At 34.2% G+C, this 22,542-nt stretch overlaps 1 protein-coding gene across 2 annotated transcripts in view; it reads left to right on the top strand.

Moving 5' to 3' along the window:
• ZFC3H1 (zinc finger C3H1-type containing) overlaps positions 1-22,261 on the top strand; it is a 66,486-nt gene extending 44,225 nt beyond the window's left edge. For both annotated transcript variants that reach the window (XM_028131172.2, XM_008155548.3), the window contains exons 17-35: positions 542-673; positions 781-902; positions 1,839-1,940; positions 2,285-2,404; positions 3,140-3,323; positions 4,607-4,793; positions 7,137-7,325; positions 7,914-8,151; positions 10,514-10,619; positions 10,705-10,903; positions 11,424-11,518; positions 15,757-15,867; positions 16,428-16,532; positions 16,664-16,829; positions 17,996-18,096; positions 20,169-20,270; positions 20,902-20,941; positions 21,196-21,258; positions 21,388-22,261. In XM_028131172.2, coding sequence (XP_027986973.2) covers positions 542-673; positions 781-902; positions 1,839-1,940; positions 2,285-2,404; positions 3,140-3,323; positions 4,607-4,793; positions 7,137-7,325; positions 7,914-8,151; positions 10,514-10,619; positions 10,705-10,903; positions 11,424-11,518; positions 15,757-15,867; positions 16,428-16,532; positions 16,664-16,829; positions 17,996-18,096; positions 20,169-20,270; positions 20,902-20,941; positions 21,196-21,258; positions 21,388-21,525 — 2,500 coding nt within the window. In that variant the 3' untranslated portion in view covers positions 21,526-22,261. The remainder of the gene's footprint in view (positions 1-541; positions 674-780; positions 903-1,838; positions 1,941-2,284; positions 2,405-3,139; positions 3,324-4,606; positions 4,794-7,136; positions 7,326-7,913; positions 8,152-10,513; positions 10,620-10,704; positions 10,904-11,423; positions 11,519-15,756; positions 15,868-16,427; positions 16,533-16,663; positions 16,830-17,995; positions 18,097-20,168; positions 20,271-20,901; positions 20,942-21,195; positions 21,259-21,387) is intronic.
• The last annotated feature ends 281 nt before the right edge of the window (positions 22,262-22,542 follow it).

Consider the following 22,542-nt stretch of genomic DNA (forward strand, 5'->3'; position numbering starts at 1 on the left):
TGCTACTGTTGGAATTGTGAATTCTCGATTATTGCCTGATAGAAATTTTAGGGGAAAAAAATAACGAGTCCTACAAGAATGTTTAATTTTACTGTTACCATGTGTAAGGAATGCATTGGCCAACTCTCATAAAAGTGATTTAGGTATTCTCAGATGATTAATTTTGTGGGCGGTTGTATTTGTCTTAAAAACTTCTACAAGTTGTGAGCCTGTTAAATGGGTATGATTCAATTGTAAAATTGTAAAGCACCTACTCGGTAGTATAGACTTTTTCCCTAGTTTTTTGTTGGCTGGTGATGTGTGTAAGAAATACCAGCATTATGTAGTAGTTTATTATGTGATGTGAAAATACTACTTAAAATACAGAGTTTTTTGTTTTCTATTTCAGGTCTTTTATGTTCTGGGTATAAAAGTAGTTTGTCCCTATCACTTTATATTCTGGGGGTGGGGGGTTGCTATTAAGTAATTAAGTATAGGAATTTTAGTTGGGAAGGAAAAATGAAAAATTTTCTAGGTTATGAATGTCCATCTCTCTTCTTAGATTTAGTCCATACTATCGAACTAAGGAGAAACTTCCCCTAAGCTCAGTATCATACAGTAATATGATTGAACCGGATCAGTGTTTTTGCCGTTTTGATTTAACAGGAACCTGTAATGATGACGATTGTCAGTGGTGAGTAGTTTTAATATGTGAACATTTTATAATCTAAAAGACAATTGTGGTTATTTGGGCTTTGATGTGTACATGATTATCTTTTCTGTGTTGTCATTTTATTTTAGGCAGCATACACAAGACTATACGCTCAGCCGAAAACAGCTATTCCAGGACATTCTGTCATATAATCTGTCTTTGATTGGTTGTTCAGAGACAAGCACTGATGAAGAAATTGCTGCTGCCGCAGGTTATTAAAGACCTCTTCTTGTTCCCCAAGTGAAAATTTGAATTTAGGCAATTTAAAAATGTAATATTCAGTTTTTTTGACATCTTTTAATTGCTGTCATAATTCAGTATATTGACCTATGACACTTTATCTAGTTCTTCTCTGTCCAATACAGTAGTCACTAGCCACATGTTGCTATTGAAATCTAAATTGAAATGCACTCTATCAAATCATACTAGCCACATTTCAGTGCCCAATAGCCACTATTGAGTTCAATAGCTCAGTGGTGGTCAGTGCTTACCAGTAGGACAGTGCAAGATATAAGACCTTTCTATCATTGCAGAAAGTCATTTGGATAGAACTCATCTAAACAGTTTAGTTTATTTGGAAGAATATATAAACATTTATGTAGAAATTTTAGTAATGATTTTAAAATAAAGCTCTATTTTTATTATATTTTTCAAAAATAAAGGGGAGTTGGAAGTTAAGAAAGATATTTTTAGTTTCAGATTCTACAATGAGATAAAAAGGACTTTGTACACTTTGATATTGTCAAAAGCATAGGTTATTGTCAGACATTATGAGTAAGTGTTAAATTTTTCCCTAGATTTAGTGCCAGATATTAAGTTTATTAAATTGTTATCACAACCAAAGTGATTGTAAAGTCACTGAATCTAATTATTCCCTATTTAGGACTTTAATTTTCACTTGTTTAGTTTGTTTCAGGAAATATATATTTTTTCCAGCTCAAATTGGAATGCATAATGTGGTAAGATTTGCATAGTAGTTAAGATGTTGTGGTCCTTGCCCTCTAGAAGCTGTATGTGTTTTTGATTACTACCATATACTTCTCTTTAATTCTTAAACTGTTCTTCACTTCATACTCTTTAATTAGCCTCTTCTCTGAAATCCATGTTTTTTATACCTTTTATGACAATATCATTGGTCTAATTTCAGAAAAATATGTTGAGAAACTTTTTGGAGTAAACAAAGATCGAATGTCAATGGACCAGATGGCAGTTCTTCTTGTTAGCAATATCAATGAAAGTAAAGGCCATAGTGAGTATATATGTCTCCCCCTCTCACAAAAGGATATTATAGTATCTTTATGACAGCAAATTTTCTGGCATTATGTTCTCATTATAAAAAATTATATAAGGTGTCCCAAAAAATGCATATACACACTTTGAATAATTATAAAGGCAGTATTTTTAAAATATATTTCATTTTCAAAATTGAGCTATCAGCTGTTAATGTGTATATACATTTTTGGGGGGACACCCTGTATATATGTCATTTCTAACACAACAGAATAAATTTAGCTCTTTTTTTTTGTTATTTGGATAGCCTTCAAAGCTATAAAAACTAGATGTGTCAACTGAGTCTTTCCCTGTCTACTTTAGCACCTCCATTTACAACCTACAAAGATAAAAGAAAGTGGAAGCCAAAGTTTTGGAGAAAACCTATTTCAGAGAATAGTTTCAGTAGTGATGATGAACAGTCTACAGGACCAATTAAGTATGGTAAGAAGTAATTTAAGATCCTGAATCATTCAGTTGTGGTGTTCTACTTTACTCATCTTGCGGTGTATCTACTATTGTAGTTGTTTTTTTATTTTTTCATTTCTATTTTAAAAACCAGTTATGCCATTTGGCATTTAAGGCAGTTAGTAGTTCTTCATTGTGTAGAACTGCCCCTTGCATTGCAGGGCATTTTGTATGGTCCAGTAAATCCAGGGATGACTCTTTAGTAATGGTGACAACTTCAAACCACTGCCTGGTTGGTGTCTTTTTGAGGGCAGATGTTTTATTTTATTTAATCTTTGATTTGAGCCTGTGTTTTCTGACATGCAGTAAGTAGGCTCACGAAATGAATGAATAAATGAATGAACAGAATAATATACGAATGAGTGCCTATTGTCAAGCACATCTTGCCTTATAATCTCAAGTTTACATAATTGTTTGCTATTTGTGAATTAGCAGATACCTGATAGGTATATGCTCTCTTGTGCTTATTTACATTACTATAACACTTTTTCTCTTAATTTAGATATAGTGGAATAAATAATCTTCATAAATTATAACTTTCTCTTACAATTTCATGAATTTGAATTATCAAATGATGGCACTTACCTTAAAGTAGGCAGACCATACTTCTGTTTGGCCCAGCAGAGTCCTAGTTTAAAGATGAGACCAGTTGTTTTTTTTCTTGTGTCTGTGGGTAAGAGAAAGTATGAAACTAATGATATCTTTTTATAGCCTTTCAGCCAGAGAACCGAATAAAAGTTCCAGCTTTGGATACAGTTGTGACTCCAGATGATGTCAGATACTTTACAAATGAGACTGATGACATTGCTAATTTAGAAGCAAGTGTGCTTGAAAATCCTTCTCATGTGCAACTTTGGCTCAAACTTGCATACAAGTACTTGAGTCAAAATGAAGGGTAGGTCTACTTCTAGTCTTTGTGTAAACTGTTGCACATTTATATTTTTGTGTTTGAGGTTCATTCCTTCTGTAGTAATCATATTTCCTTCCTAGTATCAATGGAACCTTTGTTTTTTTGACAGAGCTAAAGCACTTTATTGTTTAAAAGCTATTAGAAAATGTTTAAGATTAGATCTTGAGTTGTGTGCATGTCTCAGTGTATAGGTAATAAATTAGCTATAGTTTTTAACTCTAGTGAGCTCTTATTTAAAAGTAGGATTAGTTAAAACAGTAAGTTCTCAGTGGTATAAGAATTATTTATTGGGTTTTTAAAAAAGTGGGACAGGTTAAATTTTTTTGTTAATTTTCATTTGGAGATTTAAAGCTTGTTTAAGATCCTCTAAATTCTGGTGACTTGCCTTCTTTTCTGCATGTAGTGTTATATTACATGTATGCAAATAAGGTAAATAGTAATTTATCTCACAATTGGCAGCTTCTTTTGTATAAATGTATATTCTAACTCCTACTTTTTGATAGTTTACCAGAAATAATCTTTTATTATTAGGAATAATCTTTTATTGTCTCAATTTTAAAATGATAATAATTTAGTTTTTTCTTTAAACAGGCTACTCTGATTGTCTATCTTAGAACTCAGTATAAAAGCTTTTAATAAGGCAGCACTGCAGAATGCTAATACACTTTACATACCTGAATATGGTGCTTATTTAACGTGCCCTGTGTGTCATTTCCATGTTAATGGGATAAGTTGCAGTGTTTTCTTTTCTGACTCATTTTTCTGAGTGAAGGCCAAAGAACTGTACATTATTTTATGAATAGGATCATGAGAGACAATTAGCTTCTCCAAGATATAGCAAGACCTTGACCGTTGAAAAGAACTATTATATTGAAAGCTTTGATATTTTGTACTGGCAGTAGCTGGCCTTGAGGGAGAATTGTTTAACTTTTCCCATTCCCAGATCAGTGTAAATCATAAAAAGGTATTACTGAGTATGGACATAAAGCACATTTGAAGTTGATAATTTAGTGGTTTTATAACACAGTGGTTTTATCTGGTAAATGCTAACTGAGCATCCACTTAGAAAGGAATTGTTGGGTCTATGGGAAATAGGAACAAATGTGACAGAAAATCCTAATCTACCAATTTTTGTCATATGTGACTAGTTTCTTGGTAGGTTTTAGTAGAAAATGGAATTTAAAAATTGACTCAGTAGAGTAGCCCAATTTAAAACTTTTCAAACATTAAAAAAAAAAAATCTTCCTGCTTTTCTTTTAAACATGTAGGCTATGTTCAGAGTCTTTGGATTCTGCTTTAAATGTTCTGGCGCGGGCTTTGGAAAACAACAAAGACAATCCAGAAATTTGGTGCCATTATCTCAAATTGTTTTCTAAAAGAGGAACCAAAGAGGAGGTGCAGGAAATGTGTGAAACAGCTGTTGAATATGCTCCTGATTATCAAAGTTTTTGGACTGTGAGTAGAAAAGATAACATAGTCCTGTGTGTGCACGTGTGGGTGTGTGTGTATATGTATTTATAACTCTGGGTCATCTTAAATATTGATATATAGCTTAATAGATCATATTCTTGATTTGCATATAGATATGATACCTTTACTTTTGTTGTCCAGTAACCTCAAAACCACTTCTCTGTGTCTAGATTAATTTAGACTAAACAAGAAGAAAATACTTAGTAAAGAGGTGATTTTTGTTGTAAAACTTTGTTGGTATAGAAAAAATATGAACATTTTAATACCTATTAAGCAGTTTTTTAAAAAAATTATTATTATTAATCCTTACCCCAGGATATGTTTTTATATTTAGAGAAAGAGGAAGGTGGGGAAGCGGGGGAGAGACAGAGACAGAAACATTGATCAGTTGCCTCCCATATGCTCCCTGACCGGGGGATTGAATCTGCAACCTAGGTATGTGCGATGGCTGGGAATTGAACCTGCAACCTTTTGGTGTACGGACAATGCTCCAGCCAACTGAGTCACCCTGCCAGGGCTCTTAAGCAGTTTTAGTTTGAGTGAAGTTAAGTGAATTTTGTGCAAAGCATCTGAAAAAATTTTTCTTTTGAATTCATGTAAAACATTTTCATGAATGCCAAGAAATAATATATTATCTGTCATTTTCCCCCCCAATATGTTTTTGTTGATTTTGGAGAGAAAGAAACACCAATGATGAGAGAGAATCATTGACTGGCTACCTCCTGCATGCCCCACACTGGGGATCGAGCCCACAACCCGGGTATGTGCCCTGACCGAGACTCAAACTGTGACTTTCTGGTTCATAGTTTGATGCTCAACCACTGAGCCACTCCGGCCTGGCTGTCATCATTTATATAGAAATAAATATTAATCTGTAATTCATACTAATATTGAACCTGGCCAACATATAAAGATTTGGTGGAAAATAGGTCTTCCTCATTTTCTGAGAGAATGGTCTGTTTCCTAATCAGGTTTAAACTTAAAATTTTAATGAATCCACCTGTAAAAGAAATATTTATTAGTATCTGAACTCTTACCAGCTAAACTCAGAAGCTGTTAGATTCAGATATACATTCTGATAAATCTATTACTGTCAGATCTATCATTTTCTTGCCAATTGAAATTCGGAACAAATAATTGTATAACATGGTATCCCTTAATGAATTAATTTGCCACTCTAACTAGCCTAACACAAGTACTGAATAGATGTGAACAGTGAAATATGCTTGATTTTTGACCTGGAGCCTTGTAGTACCAAATTAATGCTGTACCAAATTAATGCTGTTGATCACCACAAGATTTTTAGAGTGTGTAATATTTTTCCTTAAAATTGTTTGGTCTTAAAGGGCCTTTTAATTTCTTGATTAAATTTTTTTTAAAGTATGTTTTGTTGATTTCAGAGAGGAAGGGGGAGGGAAAGAGGGATAGAACATTAATGATAAAAGAGAATCATCAATCGGCTGCCTCCTGCATGCCTTCTACTGGGGATCAATCCCATAGCCCAGGCATGTGCCCAGACCAAGAATCGAACCGTGACCTTCTGTTCCATAGGTGGACACTCAACCACTGAGCCACACTGGCCAGGCTGATTAAGTCTTTTTAATTATTTTGCCATCTAGTTCTAATATGAATGCTATTTTTAGAATTTTTATATAGTCACACACCTAAGCAATGCAAATTGTATCTACACTAATAAAAGAGAAAGATGCAAATTGACTGTACAACCGTGACAACCACCAGCCAATTCAGGAGTGAGTATGCACATTAACCCAACAAAGATGGTGGGTTAATTTGCATACACAGGCATGGCGCGAAGACTGAAGGCTCCAGCCCGAGCTAAGACTGAAGACTGAAGATGACTGAAGACTGAAGAGGCTTGGCTTCTCTGCTGCGGCTGGAGTAAAGGCCTGTGTCCCAGGTACCGGAGGAAAACCGGTGCCGGCAGCCAGGGGAAGGAAGGCCTATTGCACGAATCTTCATGCAACGGGCCTCTAGTGTGATCATAAATGTGAATTTTTGGAGATAGATCATGGTCTTGCTGTCATTTACCTATTGATTCAAGGAAAGAAAATATGGAATTTTTTCAGTGATAATTCTGAGTACATCAGTATTATTCTAGTGTTCATCTGATTTTACTTTCCAACTTGTGGTAGAAGGGCAAATCTAGGTTATAGTACTGGAAGATGAGTTTATGTATATTTATAATGTTCCTTTTTTGTAGAAATTGAAGATTTAATATGAGACAGTTTCATAATGAGATGTGAAAAATATACATTTTACATCTTATCTTATGAAGCATGATTAATTTTATGAAATCTCTTTGGGCAGTTTCTGCACCTAGAAAGCACCTTTGAAGAAAAGGATTATGTATGTGAGAGAATGGTGGAATTTCTGATGGGAGCAGCCAAACGGGAAGCATCAGATATTCTGTCCTTTCAGCTTTTAGAGGCTCTTTTGTTTAGAGTTCAGCTGCACATATTTACTGGAAGATCCCAAAGTGCACTTGCACTTTTACAGGTAAATAGTTGTTGTAGCATTTAATTATACTTTGTAGAGAATTGGCTTTAGATTTGAATTCTTGTTTTACCACTTACTAGTAAGTTGTGTGAAGTTGAGTAAGTTTATGATTGTTTCCTCATTTACTTAGTGGGGATAATACCTTCTTTAGAGTGTTTATGAGGTTTAAATGAAACTGATGTATGTCCAATACCCACCAGAATAAATTTCAGTATTTAAACAAGAAGGTAAAAAAATTAGTTCATGTGAAAATCTGCCAAATGGATGCGGAGTTTTGTTTATTTTTACTAATTTCTCTTTATTTTATTAGATTTTTAATAACAAGACACTTAAAATGTTCAGATAAATTTAATCTTTTTCATTAAGTATATTATGAATCTTAGCATAATAAAATTTGTTAATTTGATATTGATATTTCTAAAAAGTTTTTGATTAAAAAAATTGGTGACTTTCAAAAGTTTTAACGTAGGTATTTAAGAACCACTCCAAAGAAATACAACTGTTTTATTTGTTGTTGCCTTTACATTTGAATCTCAGGAATAGGAGTCATTATTTTAAAAAAACTGAGTTATTTTTTCATTTACCTAGAATGCATTGAAATTGGTTAATGATGGAACAGTAACTGAGTACCTTAAAACAAGTGATCGATGTTTGGCATGGCTGGCCTACATACATCTTATTGAATTCAACAGTCTCCCTTCAAAATTTTATGATCCATCTAATGCCAATCCTTCAAGAATTGTTAACACAGAACCATTTATAATGCCATGGCAAACAGTTCAAGATGTAAAGACTAACCCTGATATGTTGTTAGCAGTGTTTGAAGGTAAGTATAAATGTTTATAAATTATTTAAAATATCAACTTATCCCTTTTATGGTTCTTCATAATTAAGTAGAACAGATTTATAAATTGCAAGTTGTAGTTCTATGCTATAGTTCAAGATTAAGTATTGAATCAGAAGAGATTGGCATTGGTACCTATGAAGGCTAGGAACTGTACATAATTAACACTACATAATTATTTTTTTCTGATTATAGCATAGGATATTAGCTAGATGAATAGATTTGATAGGTTTAATGAGTTGATTGAATTTTTAAAAGCAATTCATCAAGGTGAAAGTTAAAGATTATATTTTATTTTTCAAATAATATTTGATCCATCAATCAATGAATTTGATTGTTACTATATACTAAATAATTTATCTGCTCTGGGACACATAAGGTATAAAGCCTATTCCTTCCTACTAAGAGGTATATAACCTAGTCAGAAGATAAAATCTATACATTTGACATAATTATTAACAGATGAGGCCAGATAACTGTGAATTAGTATATAGTCTAAAATCTGTGCTTATAGAAGAGATTAGAATCTGTGGTTGATACAGTTATATGGTACAGGCCATAAACCCAAAGGGAAGATATTATTGTAGGTTGGCATGATCAAGGAAGTCTTCATAGACAAATTAGGACTTAAGAGCTGGATTTTGAAGCTCAACTATGATGTGACTTAATGGGCCTCTTCAAAGATAGGATCCTTGTTTTACATCTACATTTTCCAAGTGCCTACAGTGTTTGACTTGGTGCTAAGTGCTTTGTATAAATGCTTATTGAATAAACCAGCGAAGAAGGGAAGGGGAAAAAAGAACATTCCTGTTAGGGGAGCTAAGTAAATAAAAAGTAACAAGTGGATAAGAATTGGTACATTGGATTTGAAGGGAAATTAGAAGAAGGAAGAGTGCTTATTAAAGTGAGTTTTGTGCTAAAGAATAGTAGAAATTAACTTTCATAAGTGGAATGATACCTACCAAATTTTCAACTTTGTATAAGTGTGTTAGACTTGATGACAGTAGAGGTTCTTGAAGAAAGAAAAAAAAAAATGTGAAGAGAATGATACCACAGGTAGGAAAACTAACCAGAAACTCATTGCCATAACTGAGGCAAAAAAAAAAAAAAAAAGTAAACTGGGAGAGAGAGTATTTATTAGAGACATTTAAAGTTAGCACATAGAGATGCAGGGGACAGATTAAATGTCAGGGAAGGAGAGAAGACTTAGTCAAAGATGAATTCAGGGTCTTGAGACTAGCAAAAGGAAAGTGCATTAGTAGAAAACTAATAAAATGGGAAGACTGATTTTGGTAGTAGAAATAGTATTTGTGAATGGTAATTGGTCATCCAATTGGAAATGCCTGTTGGCAGAAGGAAATAAGGAAGATAAGGAAGTGGACCTAAAGTGGACAATTATGGATAGAGAAATGGATTTGGAAGTTAATTAACATAGAAGTTACTAAATTACAAAATGCTTTGCAGTTTTTAATGTACTCTCTCAGTAAATTATTTAGTAGTTGAAGCTATGAGGTATTTCCTCTGAGGACATAGACATTTAAAACTATAGTAGTTAGAGGTTATAAGGAGTATATGAGACCAAGAGAACATATAAACAATCATTTAGAAGCAGAGGCAAAAAGAAAAGAAAAAGAAGAGGAAGTACATTATCAAATGCTAATCAAATAAAATGAATGTAGAGCTAGGCTTTCAGGTTTGTTTAGTTATGATCCTGTAACTGAACTTCAAATGAACAGTTTCAGAGTGGCATTCACTTTTAAACTGCAAATCTGGGGGTCATACTACCATTGGGCAAAGAGGATATAATGACAGTTGCACAAAGTAAAACATGATACTATTCTCTTAAGAAGTAGCCTGGTTAAGTAAAATATTCTCTTTTTTTTAAAGTAAAGTATTCTTTACAAGGGGGAAGTGTATTTTGAAGGAGTAAGGAAAAGATCTAGTTTAGGGGGAGATACTTAAATGGCTGTATGTCAGCAGTCAAAGTCTCTTGAAGTGAGTCAGAGAAAGAAGAAAAGGTAATTCTTTGAATTTTTTTTTTTTAGATAAGTTTTAAGGAATTTAGGAAAATGAAGGGACATTTGTTGAAATGAAAATTTTGATAGATTCAAGATCTCATATTGGGTTGTTTTATTTTTACCAGGAAAGTGAGGGTAAGAGATTGAATTTTATGAGTTTGGAGATATCTGAAATATCTTCTTTGGGTAAATGCCAGGAGCTCAGAATAAGATGATGGTCAAGCAAAGGGCTAGACCTTCTTCTCCTATTGGTCTTTTAGAGTTGAAAGAAAAGTCAGATAACTAATTCTATGTTTGATTCATGCTATTGTGATATTTTTGGATAGATGCAGTGAAAGCTTGCACAGACGAGAACCTTCCTGTTGAGGAAAGAATAGAGGTCTGTGTTCCACTTTACACAAACATGATTGCTCTGCACCAGCTTCTAGAGAGGTAAAACTTTTAATTGGCAAACAGTTAACCTTGTGTTAAAAGTTGATTTTTAAAATATATATAGACATGTTTTTTTCTTGTTAAGGTATGAGGCTGCAGTAGAACTTTGTAAATGTTTATTGGAATCTTGTCCCATGAACTGCCAGTTGTTGGAAGCCCTTGTTGCTTTATATTTGCAAACAAATCAGCACGACAAAGCCAGGGCAGTGTGGCTTACTGCATTTGAAAAAAATCCTCAGAATGCAGAGGTTTTTTATCATACGTGCAAATTCTTCATTATGCAGGTAAAAATGAAATGACTTAGAATGTTTAAATGTGATGTATTTATGTTTCACAATTTCGTAAATTATTTCAGGCATCAGCCTCTTCAGGATGCTTTTACTGGTCCTTTTGCCCTTTGCAAATTATTGTAGATATTCCTTCTCTCTCTGCTGTAAAATACCCTGTGTATAGTTCTACCATTACGCTTATTAAATTGCTTTGTAATTTTGTTTAGAGAACTCCTTGAGGGCAAAGACCATGTCTTACTCAGATTTGGAGCCCCAACACCTAGCACAGTGCCAAACATATATTAGAAGCTTAATAGTTAATTGGTGGCTGCAACTTGAGACTGGTGTATTGGGTGTCAAGCTGTTTAATAGTTAGTTTAATTTAATTTGGAAATCAGAATATAGAAATTATCTCTATCCCACCTATTCAAGAAACCTACTCAAATAGTGAATCTTAGGGGTTTTCCTCCCTTCAAAGATTTTAATTAAACATTGTAAGCCTAATGTGTAATCCTCCTTCCTCTTTTAAAAATAGAATCGAGGGGATAATCTTCTTCCATTTTTGCGGAAATTTATTGCATCCTTCTTTAAACCTGGGTTTGAGAAGTATAATAACTTGGATCTGTTTCGGTAAGTTTGTAGAACTCTTTAATTTGCAGAGGAATGAGAGAGTAGAGAGTATAGTTCATTGGGAAGACTACAAATTTTTGTGTGTGTGGATTGACTACATTTTAAACTAATTTTAAAAAAATACTTGAGCTGAAACCGGTTTGGCTCAGTGGATAGAGCGTCGGTCTGCGGACTCAAGGGTCCCTGGTTCGGTTCCGGTCAAGGGCATGTACCTTGGTTGCGGGCACATCCCCAGTAGGGGGTGTGCAAGAGGCAGCTGATCGATGTTTCTCTCTCATCGATGTTTCTAGCTCTCTATCCCTCTCTCTTCCTCTCTGTAAGAAATCAATAAAATATATTAAAAAAAAAATACTTGAACACCCTCTTAGACCATTAGGAAGGCAATAGAATTTAATAGAAATGGAAAGATGTAAAATGCGTTATAATCTTTAAAGACACTAATGAAGGTTTATATTAACACCATGGTAACTCATGGTTATAATCTTTAAAGACACTAATGAAGGTTTATATTAACACCATGGTAACTCATTCTGCTTTTAATTTATTGTTATTGTTAATTTTAGCATACAATACCATGACAGTGAATTATCCTGAGACAATAAGTGATTTTAAAAGAAAATGAGTTTTAATTTATTTTATTGGTGATCTAAATAAAGTAGATGTAAATAATTTGCCTCATACCGTTTTGTTTCTTTTAATTTATTCTAAAGAGAACTGCTCTCACTTCTGAAATGTTGAGTAAGAAGCTTTATAGGATTCTTTTCTCAACCATCACTTTCTTAGTAACTTATATAGAGCTCTGTATTTACTGCTTTGGTTTCACTGTGAGTTTTTTTCTAACAACAAGGTCACAGCAGATCATGAAGAATGATTTTTTTTTTAAGTTCTCTTCCCTTCTTCATCCTCACCTCTCTGTAATGATCAGAACACTATTTTTATTGATTTTGGAGAGGGAGAGAGAGATAGAAACATCAATGATGGGAGAGAATCATCAATAGGCTGCCTCCTGCACGCCCCACACTGGGGATCAAGCCCACAACCCGGGCATGTGCCCTAACAGGGAATCAAACCATGAGCTCCTGGTTCATAGGTCGATGCTCAGTCACTGTGCCACACTGGCTGGGCTATATAAAAGCATTTTAAAAAACAACTCACATTTTGTTAAGTCACTGGTCCATCCACTGTAGAATATTTTGTGGGCATGGCAGTTTTATTGGAGATTTGGTAAAAAAGTTTTGGACCACTATTCTTTTCTAGACTTGGGTCTTTACATCTGTCTCTTATGGTAGTCAGTTTATTGACAGTGATTTCAGTGCTCTTTTGAAATTCTTTCTGCTGTGTTATATCTAGATTAATAGCTTAAAATAAATTATAAGAGAATAATTAAAATGCAAATTAATAGAGAATTAAACTATTCTATAAGGAATTTAGAGATTATTCAGCTTTCCCATGACTTTCTTCCTGTTTAAATTAGATTGCTAAAACATCTCAAACTCCAGCACAGGATAAATCCAAAGCTGAACCAAACTTTCTACACGCTTGCTGATTTTGGTCTCCCATTGGGCATGGAGATAATTGGTTTAGCTTAACAGATGTTAACAGTTTTTGCTGTAGTATCTAATCAAAGATCTTCAGGTTATCTTGATGTTAACTAATGAAGCAGGATAAATAACAGTGTCAAAAAAACATTTGAAAATACGTTGCCCCCAAATAATCTTCTGGTTGTTTATTAAGTCATATTACTTAATTAAATTTTTGGTGGGAATAGTCATAATTCATAATTCCTCCAGAGTTACAAGAAAAAGATATCTGGTGGTGAGTCTTTTTAGGTAAATCTGAAAACCTTATTTACACAGAGTGTGCATTTCTGTGAATTTAGGAAATCTTTTTTTGTTTGTTAATCCTCACCCGAGGATATTTTTTCCATTGTTTTTTTTAGAGAGTGGAAAGGGGGCGGGGGGAGAGACATTGATGTGTGAGAGACACATCGATTGATTGGTTGCCTCCCACATGCACCCTAAACGGGGCTGGGGATCGAGCCTGCAACCGAGGGTATGTGCCCTTGACTGGAATTGAACTCGGGACCCTTCAGTCCACTGGCTGACACTATCCACTGAACCTCACTTGCTAGGGCTGGAAATCTTTTTTGAGTCACATATTAGGAGAATGGCAGTAAGTGTAAGATAGTTTTGGGCATTGTCATATATACTGATATTGATATAAAAATTTATATATATATATATATATATTGACAAAGTTTATTAATAGACGTCTGCTGTTAATAGGTAAAAAATCTCAGGAGTAGAAATTATAAAATAAAAAACTTAGAACTCCAATATTTACTTAGACTTTGATTTTATCATTTCCTTTTCTATGTAACATTTAGTATAAAGGCAGAAAGAGCTAGATGTGGTAATTGTCATGTGTTTCAAATCAATTTGAAGATTAGTAGATAACTATAACAGTTAACCTGGAGATGTCATTCACTTTACCTAGGAATAGAATCTTACATAGATTAGATTTGAATTTACCTCTTACCTCAGTTTTCAGTTGAGAAAACGAATATCCTTAGAAGATACAGTAAGTGATTAACTCTGTGGTAATATAGCTAGTTATGGCCAAATTGGGGTAATGGCCTAACTTCTAGATATCCCATTTCTTCCCTTTCTCCCATCCTCCCCTACCCCCAAAGCCTCCATACAGCCTCTTTAATCCATTAAAACTTAGCCCCTTGAAATAATTTTAAAATCCAAGGTAAACAGTTATACTAGTGTGTCGTTGTTGAGGTCAATGTATTTCCTTTAAAAACATGATTCCTGAAGATGTTGGCAAATATTATACACACAAATTCAAATATATTGGGGAGAAACTTGAATTAGTTAAAATCAAATAGATTTCATTACTAATTGACTTTTTAGAGTCTTTAATATCCTAATATGTATGGTGGCATTTCAAGAGGGGGCTATAGTTTTCAGTATTTACCAATCTTATTTGATCTTAGACTTCTTTTGGACATGTGCCTTATGAGTCAATATGTTATAGAATACACTTTGATATCATGTCTAATATTAAATCTGTAATAGTATGTGTGTGTTTATATGGGAGAGATTGTTTTTATTTTTTTTTATTTTTTATTTTTATAAGAAAATTCTCTTTTTGTAATATATTTTATTGATTTTTTTACAGAGAGGAAGGGAGAGAGAGTTAGAAACATTGATCAGCTGCCTCCTGCATGCCTCCTACTAGGGATGTGCCCACAACCAAGGTACATGCCCTTCACTGGAATCCAACCTGGGACCCTTCAGTCTGCAGGCCGATGCTCTATCCACTGAGCCAAACCAGTTAGGGCTGTTTTTATTTTTTTAATCCTCATCCAAGGATATGTTTATTGATTTGAGAGGGAGAAAGGGGGAGGGGGAGGGGGAGGGAGAGAAGGAAGGAAGAAGGAAGGAAGGAAGAGGAAGGAAGGAAGGAAGGAAGGAAGGAAGGAAGGAAGGAAGGAAGGAAGGAAGGAAGGGAAGGAGGAAGGGGGAAGGGAATATGGATGTGAGAGAAACATCAATCGGTTGCCTCCCGTATGTGCCCTGGCCACACCCTGACGGGGATGGAATCTGAAACTCCGGTATGTGCCCTGCAACCTATTTGGCGTACAGGATGATAAAACTTTTTTTTTTTTTTTTTTTACAAGTTTCCTTGTAAAACTTTTTTTTACAAGAAAGAACTTTTTTAGAAGAAAGCACAGATTTTACCCTGGTTAGAGCATCAAACCGATAACGCCAAGATTTGTGGATTCAATCCCTTGTCAGGGCACATACAAGAGTCAACCAATGAATGCATAAATAAGTGGAACAACAAATTGATCTCTCTCAAAATCAATAAGTAAAAATTTACAAAATAAAAGATTTTTATGGGACAATTTTATATATTTGGTTGTCTCATTTGTTATTCTCTGGTTTTAATTAGGTTCAATTAAATGATTATTGTGGTTTAACTGTGGGGGTAGAATAAATCATTTTAAGAACGAGTTATTCATGCAGGTATAAAATAATAACTATGTGATGGTAGAGATGTGACCAAAGCAGAGTGGTATGCATGTAAAAATTAAAGTCATTACCTTACAAAAATATTTCAAGGAAATGTAAGTTGAAACTGAGGGGTTCTTTTTGTTTGTTTGTCTTCAAAGTATTAGTAGTTCATGTGTGCATAGGCATAATTTCAAACAGTATTTTTCCCCCCAGGTATCTCTTAAATGTCCCAGGACCACTTGACATTCCAGCCCATTTATGTAAAGGGAATTTTGATGATGAGACCTTTAACCACCAAGTTCCTTATTTGTGGCTGATTTACTGGTGAGACCTTATCAGCTGTGTAGAGAAATGTTGCATACTAGGCTAGCACTTGTTATTTATTACTGAATTACACTGTGTTAAAATTAACCTGATGTTAAACTCATTGCAGCAAAATTGAAGGGATGCTAAGGTTTATACATTCTTAAAGAAGAAAAATCAAAAGAAAGATTCCATTGTAATAATATTTGTAATGTTTAAAATATACTTTGTCATTTCTTTACCTAATAGAATTGAGCTGTAGACATACAATGTTCTCCTTCATTTTTTTTTAAATTTCTTTATTGATTAAGGTATCACATATTTGTCATCAAACACCCCCTCCCCCATTCCCTTCCCAAACCCCCCCCACACGCATGCCCCCCTCCCCCTGTTGTTCGTGATCACTGGTTAGGCTCATATGCAAGCACACAAGTCCTTTGGTTGATCTGTCTCCCTTGTCCCCACCCTCCCCTACCTTCCCTCTGAGGTCTGACAGTCTGATCAATGCTGTTCTTGTTCTTCAGTCTATGTTGTTCATCTTTTCCCCTAGATGAGTGATCTCCTTCATTTTTTTTAAACAGCCTTTGTCATCCTCTTCAATCAAGCATTAAAGAGACAGTGGAAGCATATGAGGCAGCATTAGGGGTGGCCATGAGATCTGATATAGTGCAGAAGATTTGGATGGAGTAAGTTTAGTTCCTCTTAATAAGAATGGTATTTGGAATAAGGGGATATGGTGGGTAAAGGGTGATTGGCTTTCTTTGTGAGAGAATTACTGGCCTAATTATTCTAAATTATAATATTTTTCTTTTGGCAGCTATCTTGTCTTTGCCAATAATAGAGCTGCTGGATCCAGAAACAAAATCCAAGAATTCAGATTGTTTACTGATTTAGTGAATAGATGTTTGGTTACAGTCCCTGCCCGATATCCCATTCCTTTTAGCAGTGCTGATTACTGGTCCAACTATGAATTTCATAATAGGGTAAGGACTTAAAACTTTCTTTTCTTTTTTTTTAGACGGTTACATAAAACAATGGGCCTTAAAAATGATAGCAAAACTCCTGTTTTATATCAAGAGAGCTTTTCCTAGGATCACTTTTCTAGCATTCATTCTTTCTCTTTTAAAAAAAATTAAATTTATTGGGGGTGACATTGGTTAATAAGATACAGGTTTCAAGTGTACAATTCTATGATACTGTTCTTCTTGATCATGTTTACTATGTATCTCTTCCAACCGTAGAAAGAGCACTTTAAGGTTTGATTAAGATGCATATATCAATTATGGTATATTTAAAAAAATTTAACATTGAAGCAAAATTGAAGAGATGTTAGGGTTTAATATGTAATTAAACTTATATATTAAACTTTCTAAAGAAGAAAGGTCAAAAGAAGTCATTGTAATTATATTTGTAATGTTTTGCTCAAATAGCTGAAAATTTTACTGAATGAAAAATTCTGTAACTTCACAGTAAAAATGGGCTTAATAGTGTAGCTGTTCTTTTTGTTAATATTTTGTCAAGGAAATAGAGCTGTTCATAAAGCATAAAAAAGCTGAAATCAGATGCTGTTTAGAATTTTAAGAGTAGAATTGACTAATGATAAATTTATAAAGCTATCTTCTTACAAGCAATGAAAGGTTTTTTAAAATTTTCAGAGACCCCTTTCATTCTGTGCAATGCATATACAGGTTTTCTTTTGGGGGGCAGGGTGTATTGCTAATTGGGATAACCAATTATTATGCTTTGTACTTCTATGCCATTCTTTATCCCAGGATCTCAAATCATTTTATGGACATTAAATCATTTACACACGGGCATTCCATGAGCAAGATGTGGCAGGTATTATTAGCCCCATGACTTGCCCAGCTATACAGCAAGTAAAGGTAGACTCAGGAATGAAAACCTGGACTCCTGGCTTCTTGTCAGTGTTCTCAGTCCATGGCTGTCATCACTAGACCATATTTCCTAATTCATGTTTGGAAAATTACTAATAAAATTAATAGTAGGAGCTGTAACTCATAGCATCATACATTATTATAATTTATACATTCATGTCTTAAGACCATTTTGGTTTTCTCATTAAAACAAATAGGTAATTGGATTTCACATCTTGTTGCATTTATTTTTCCTCTCCCCTCAACCTTTGCAGGTTATTTACTTTTATTTGAGCTGTGTTCCAAAGACCCAGCATTCCAAAACCTTGGAACAGTTTTGCACAATTATGCCAACTAATTCCGGGCTTGCACTGAGGTAGGAAAAAAAATTCTTTTGGTTCTCAGCCCAATAGTATAGGCTTTTCATATAAAATTATTCTTAAGCTTGATAAGAATAGTGTGTTCTTCCACTACTTCTTCATTGATGTATATGACTTCAATTTTAGAGTTGTTAAGTAATAGATAGCTACTCATGTAAAAGTCAGCATAAAAATCTCGTTACTACAGGAAACTGTGCAGATTACAAGGGCAAGGGGGCGTATAATTCAGTCAAGTTCATCTGTGTTTCCTAAGCACATACCATGTATTCTTAGCATAGGTATTGTAAGCACTAAGTGTGGTTTTACATGGCAAAGGAACATTACTTAAGAGATTTTTAAAGTGTTACAGAGATAGTAGCCAACTATATATCTGGGTTGGCAAAAGTAGGTTTATACTTGTGAGTACATGAAACACATTTTATTCTTGTATTATAATCATAATCTGCATGTCTTTTTCCATACGAACAAATGTAAACATACTTTTGCTCACCCCTGTATATATTTTGGTTACTATGACTTATTTCCAGGTAGGTCAGTTGATCTCAAATATTAGCATGCACCAGGAACCAAATGCAGATTCCTGAACTTGAGCTCTCAAATCACATTTGAGAAACATTTATCCAGGGATTTCATACATTCAATTAGAAGGAGATCTTTTGTAGTTTCTCTTCTCTGATAGAGAAAACTAATTTTTACTCTTAAGAATTTTACTTTTTTTTTATTTTTATTGATTTTTTACAGAGAGGAAGAGAGAGGGATAGAGAGTTAGAAACATCGATCAGCTGCCTCCTGCACACCCCCTACTGGGGATGTGCCCGCAACCAAGGTATATGCCCTTGACCGGAATCGAACCTGGGACCCTTGAGTCCGCAGGCCGAAGCTCTATCCACTGAGCCAAACCGGTTTCGGCAAGAATTTTACTTTTTAATTCAAAATGGTACCCTATATACTAATGCTTTGGCTTCTACTTGTGCAGTCATTCTCACTGCATCAGTTGTGTCTTCTGTTTCTAAGTTTTAGAAACAGATGGCTGGATCATAAGGTACCTAAAATATTTATCAAATATTCCTTCATGTTTCAAAGTATTTATATTCCTCTTAGCATGTACTATGTGTAGGAAAATGGGTATAAGAGATTGGAAAAAATCTCTGGCCAGTGTGGCTCAGTTGATTGGTCATTGTCCCATGCACCAAAAGGTTGCTGGTTAGATTTCAGGCCAGGGCACATGCTCAGGTTGCTGATCTATCCCTGGTAGCGGGTGTGCAGGAGGCAGCTGCTCCATGTTTACTCCCACATCATGATTCCTCTCTCTCTAAAAATCAGTTAAAAAATTAAAAAAAGAGAGAGATTGAATAACATTTAAAGGTCTAAGACTGTGACAATAATAGCCATAGCATTAAAAAAAATTATTAGAAAGCATGCTAATCTACAGAAACTAATTACAGAAATTTGTATGTGATATGCAACATCATCTTTGGTGACACTCGTGAAATAGGAAATGTGGTTGTTTTGGACTAGTTTCTGTTAGGATATCATTTTGGAATATAGGTAGTTTAATTGTTAGTTTTCCTGGTAAAGCTCCACTTCTTTGTTTTAATGCTTTTACTTTCCTTGTCTTTTTTTTTTTTTTTCCAGAATAAAGAATTTAGTAATTAGTCACTGTACTTACATTTTAGCTCAAGAAACACTCATAATTAAGTATACTCTGTTTAATAAAGAGGGAAAAATACCAGGAAATTGTTGTATCAAGTCATTATTTTAGAAAATTTGGTGGAGGGGACACATGGAGTATAATTTGGAGAGAATGCTTTAGTATTCTATAGGACTATGTGGGCTTTATTTTAGTTTGTTGAAGATGGCATAGGTCTTGACTGGACCTCTTGCTAGTTTGCATGTTCCTGTCCCAGGGTAATTTTTGTAAGAGGCATTCTATACATACTTATTGAATAGCCTTGATGGAATTTAACTGACCAGAAATTGCACCTCATCAAACATTCTGTTCATAGAGCACATTTGGGGTTTCCTACACTTGCAATGCTTTGTTCATTTTCCTGAATATACTTTACAGGCTACTTCATCATGAATGGGAAGAAAGCAATGTTCAGATCCTGAAACTTCAAGCCAAGATGTTTACATATAATATCCCAACATGCCTGGCCACCTGGAAAATGTAATGCAACAATCATGTATATGTTTTTATAGCTATTGCTTTTATTTGTAAAGTTTGCTCCAGACAGGTAAATTTTAAATGACATCTATTGTTTTCATTTTTTTTTTCCTGGACAGATTTTTAATTTACATTTGTTTTTGACACTGCTGAGATTTTATACTGAGCATATAAAGCTCATAAACAATTGCTTTAAACGCAAAATAGATAGAATTGTAATTTTCTTTGAAAGAGAACATTTAGATAACAATACTGTTATCAAATACATAAATCTATTACACACATTTTAAGACCATCCTTTTTGAAATTCGGGGATTTCACTGACTTGTAGTGTGATGTTCTCTTTCTTTTAAAGGTGATAGTGCCAGGTATTTTTTACTAGTAATTATGAATTTTTCTTGAACGTTATTTGTGTTCAAAACACTGGTCTGCTTTATTCTTGTAAAGTTGATAAAAATTGTTGAATTTTTCTTTTCACTATAGGTTACCCTCCTTGGAAGTTTAGCCTGTTACTTTCAGGAAGTTTTGTACTCAGATTCCCACAGTCAGTATTCTGCCAGTGGTAGTATCTCATTTTGTTCAAAGATATATAAATTTTTCTTTTCCCTTTTCTATATTCCTTTTTTTTTCTTAGAGCCATTGCTGCTGAGATTGTTTTAAAGGGACAAAGAGAGGTAAGCCATAATTGACTATCAGATGGGTCATGTTTTTTAAGCTATTCTGCCCCTTTTATTGACTTTTAAAAAAAAGAAAGCATAGAAGTTAACATTCTGAGAACTGTAAATGTTTGGAAATTCCCAAACCCAATGTAACCATTTTATCTTGAATAATCATAATAATTATGAATAATAATAAGTATTCAAATAGAATTATGAAGGTGTTTTTCATCATGTTTCCTGATGGAATTGTGTGTATATCTATCTTATAGGTCCACCGTTTATATCAGAGAGCCTTACAGAAGTTACCTCTTTGTGCATCACTGTGGAAAGATGTAATGCTTTTTATCTTTTATTTCACCTTGAAGTTTTCCTATAAATTTTCTGCATGTGCCATATCCATTGATGTGGTAATGCTCAGAATCTAGCTAAATCTTACTTCTATGCTTCCCTGTCTTTTACAGCAACTCTTGTTTGAAGCTTCAGAAGGAGGTAAAACTGATAACCTGAGAAAACTAGTTTCCAAGTGCCAAGAGATTGGAGTCAGCCTAAATGAGCTCTTAAATTTAAACAGTTACAAAACAGAAAGCAAGAATCACTGAACACTGGGTGCACAGTCAGTTCTAAGTCCTTATAATAATTGCCAAAATTATTTGAATGATCCTTCAAGATTAGGCTGATCCCTGGCTAAGATCTGTGTAATGCAGACAAGCATTACCGATCATATCAAGTTCCCTACAATATCCTGCCCTCAAAATCGGAAGCAATGAACATGACCCTCTTCGGTTGGATAAATGAACTTCGTGTTTGGTCTGCCTCTAGGCCCTGCCAGATTCTCATAACATCATGTACGTAAGTATAGTTCTTCAAAGTGACTGACATATATTTTAATTTTGCTTTGTTTTTGTTTTTATTTTTTACTTTCCCCTTTTATGTTGTGCTAGTCCTGATTCACTTGACACTCTGATGCCTGAGAGATTCTTGTTTGGGATTTAATTTCCAGGGCTGTGTTTACAGTAAAAAGCAGGCAGTCCCTTTTAGTTCTTCCTCTTTAAACCTTTTGAGATTCTTTATTTCAGGATTTAAACTTAAGCAGTCCATCTTAAGGAAAGTGTAACTGCCATGGCCACAAGTCTGCTAGTTGCACTTGAATGCTCTAACAGGGTTGTTTATTGCCCTTTCTACGTTCTGGACTCCTTGCCGAGACTGTTTAACTTGAAGATTAAAGAAACGATTGCAAATACCAGTGCATCAGAACCTAAGAGTGGTCAAATATTATGTGCAATTTTTTTGTAATGAAATTTTAATTTATAATAAAGTTTAACAGTTTAAAGAACAGTTAATCTTTGAACTGCTTTGTATTAAAATACGTTGTAGTATTAAAATTGTTTATAAACAAAATATTTTTAATATAAGTTAACCTTTTAAAAAATGTTGCTGTCTTTATTCACTTTTCACACCCTTGTGGGAAGGGCTGAAGGAGACAGGCATAGTCCTATAACTATATCAATATTTTCTTATTTTGAACCTGCTTTCGCATAAAACCACTTCCAGTTCTGTTCTGTTCTGGTCTTGTTCTGTTTTGAGGACAGTGAACAGATAGGTTTGCCCTATCATTA

The sequence above is a fragment of the Eptesicus fuscus genome, chromosome 7 (assembly GCF_027574615.1).
Source record: "Eptesicus fuscus isolate TK198812 chromosome 7, DD_ASM_mEF_20220401, whole genome shotgun sequence".
Taxonomy (NCBI): domain Eukaryota; kingdom Metazoa; phylum Chordata; class Mammalia; order Chiroptera; family Vespertilionidae; genus Eptesicus; species Eptesicus fuscus.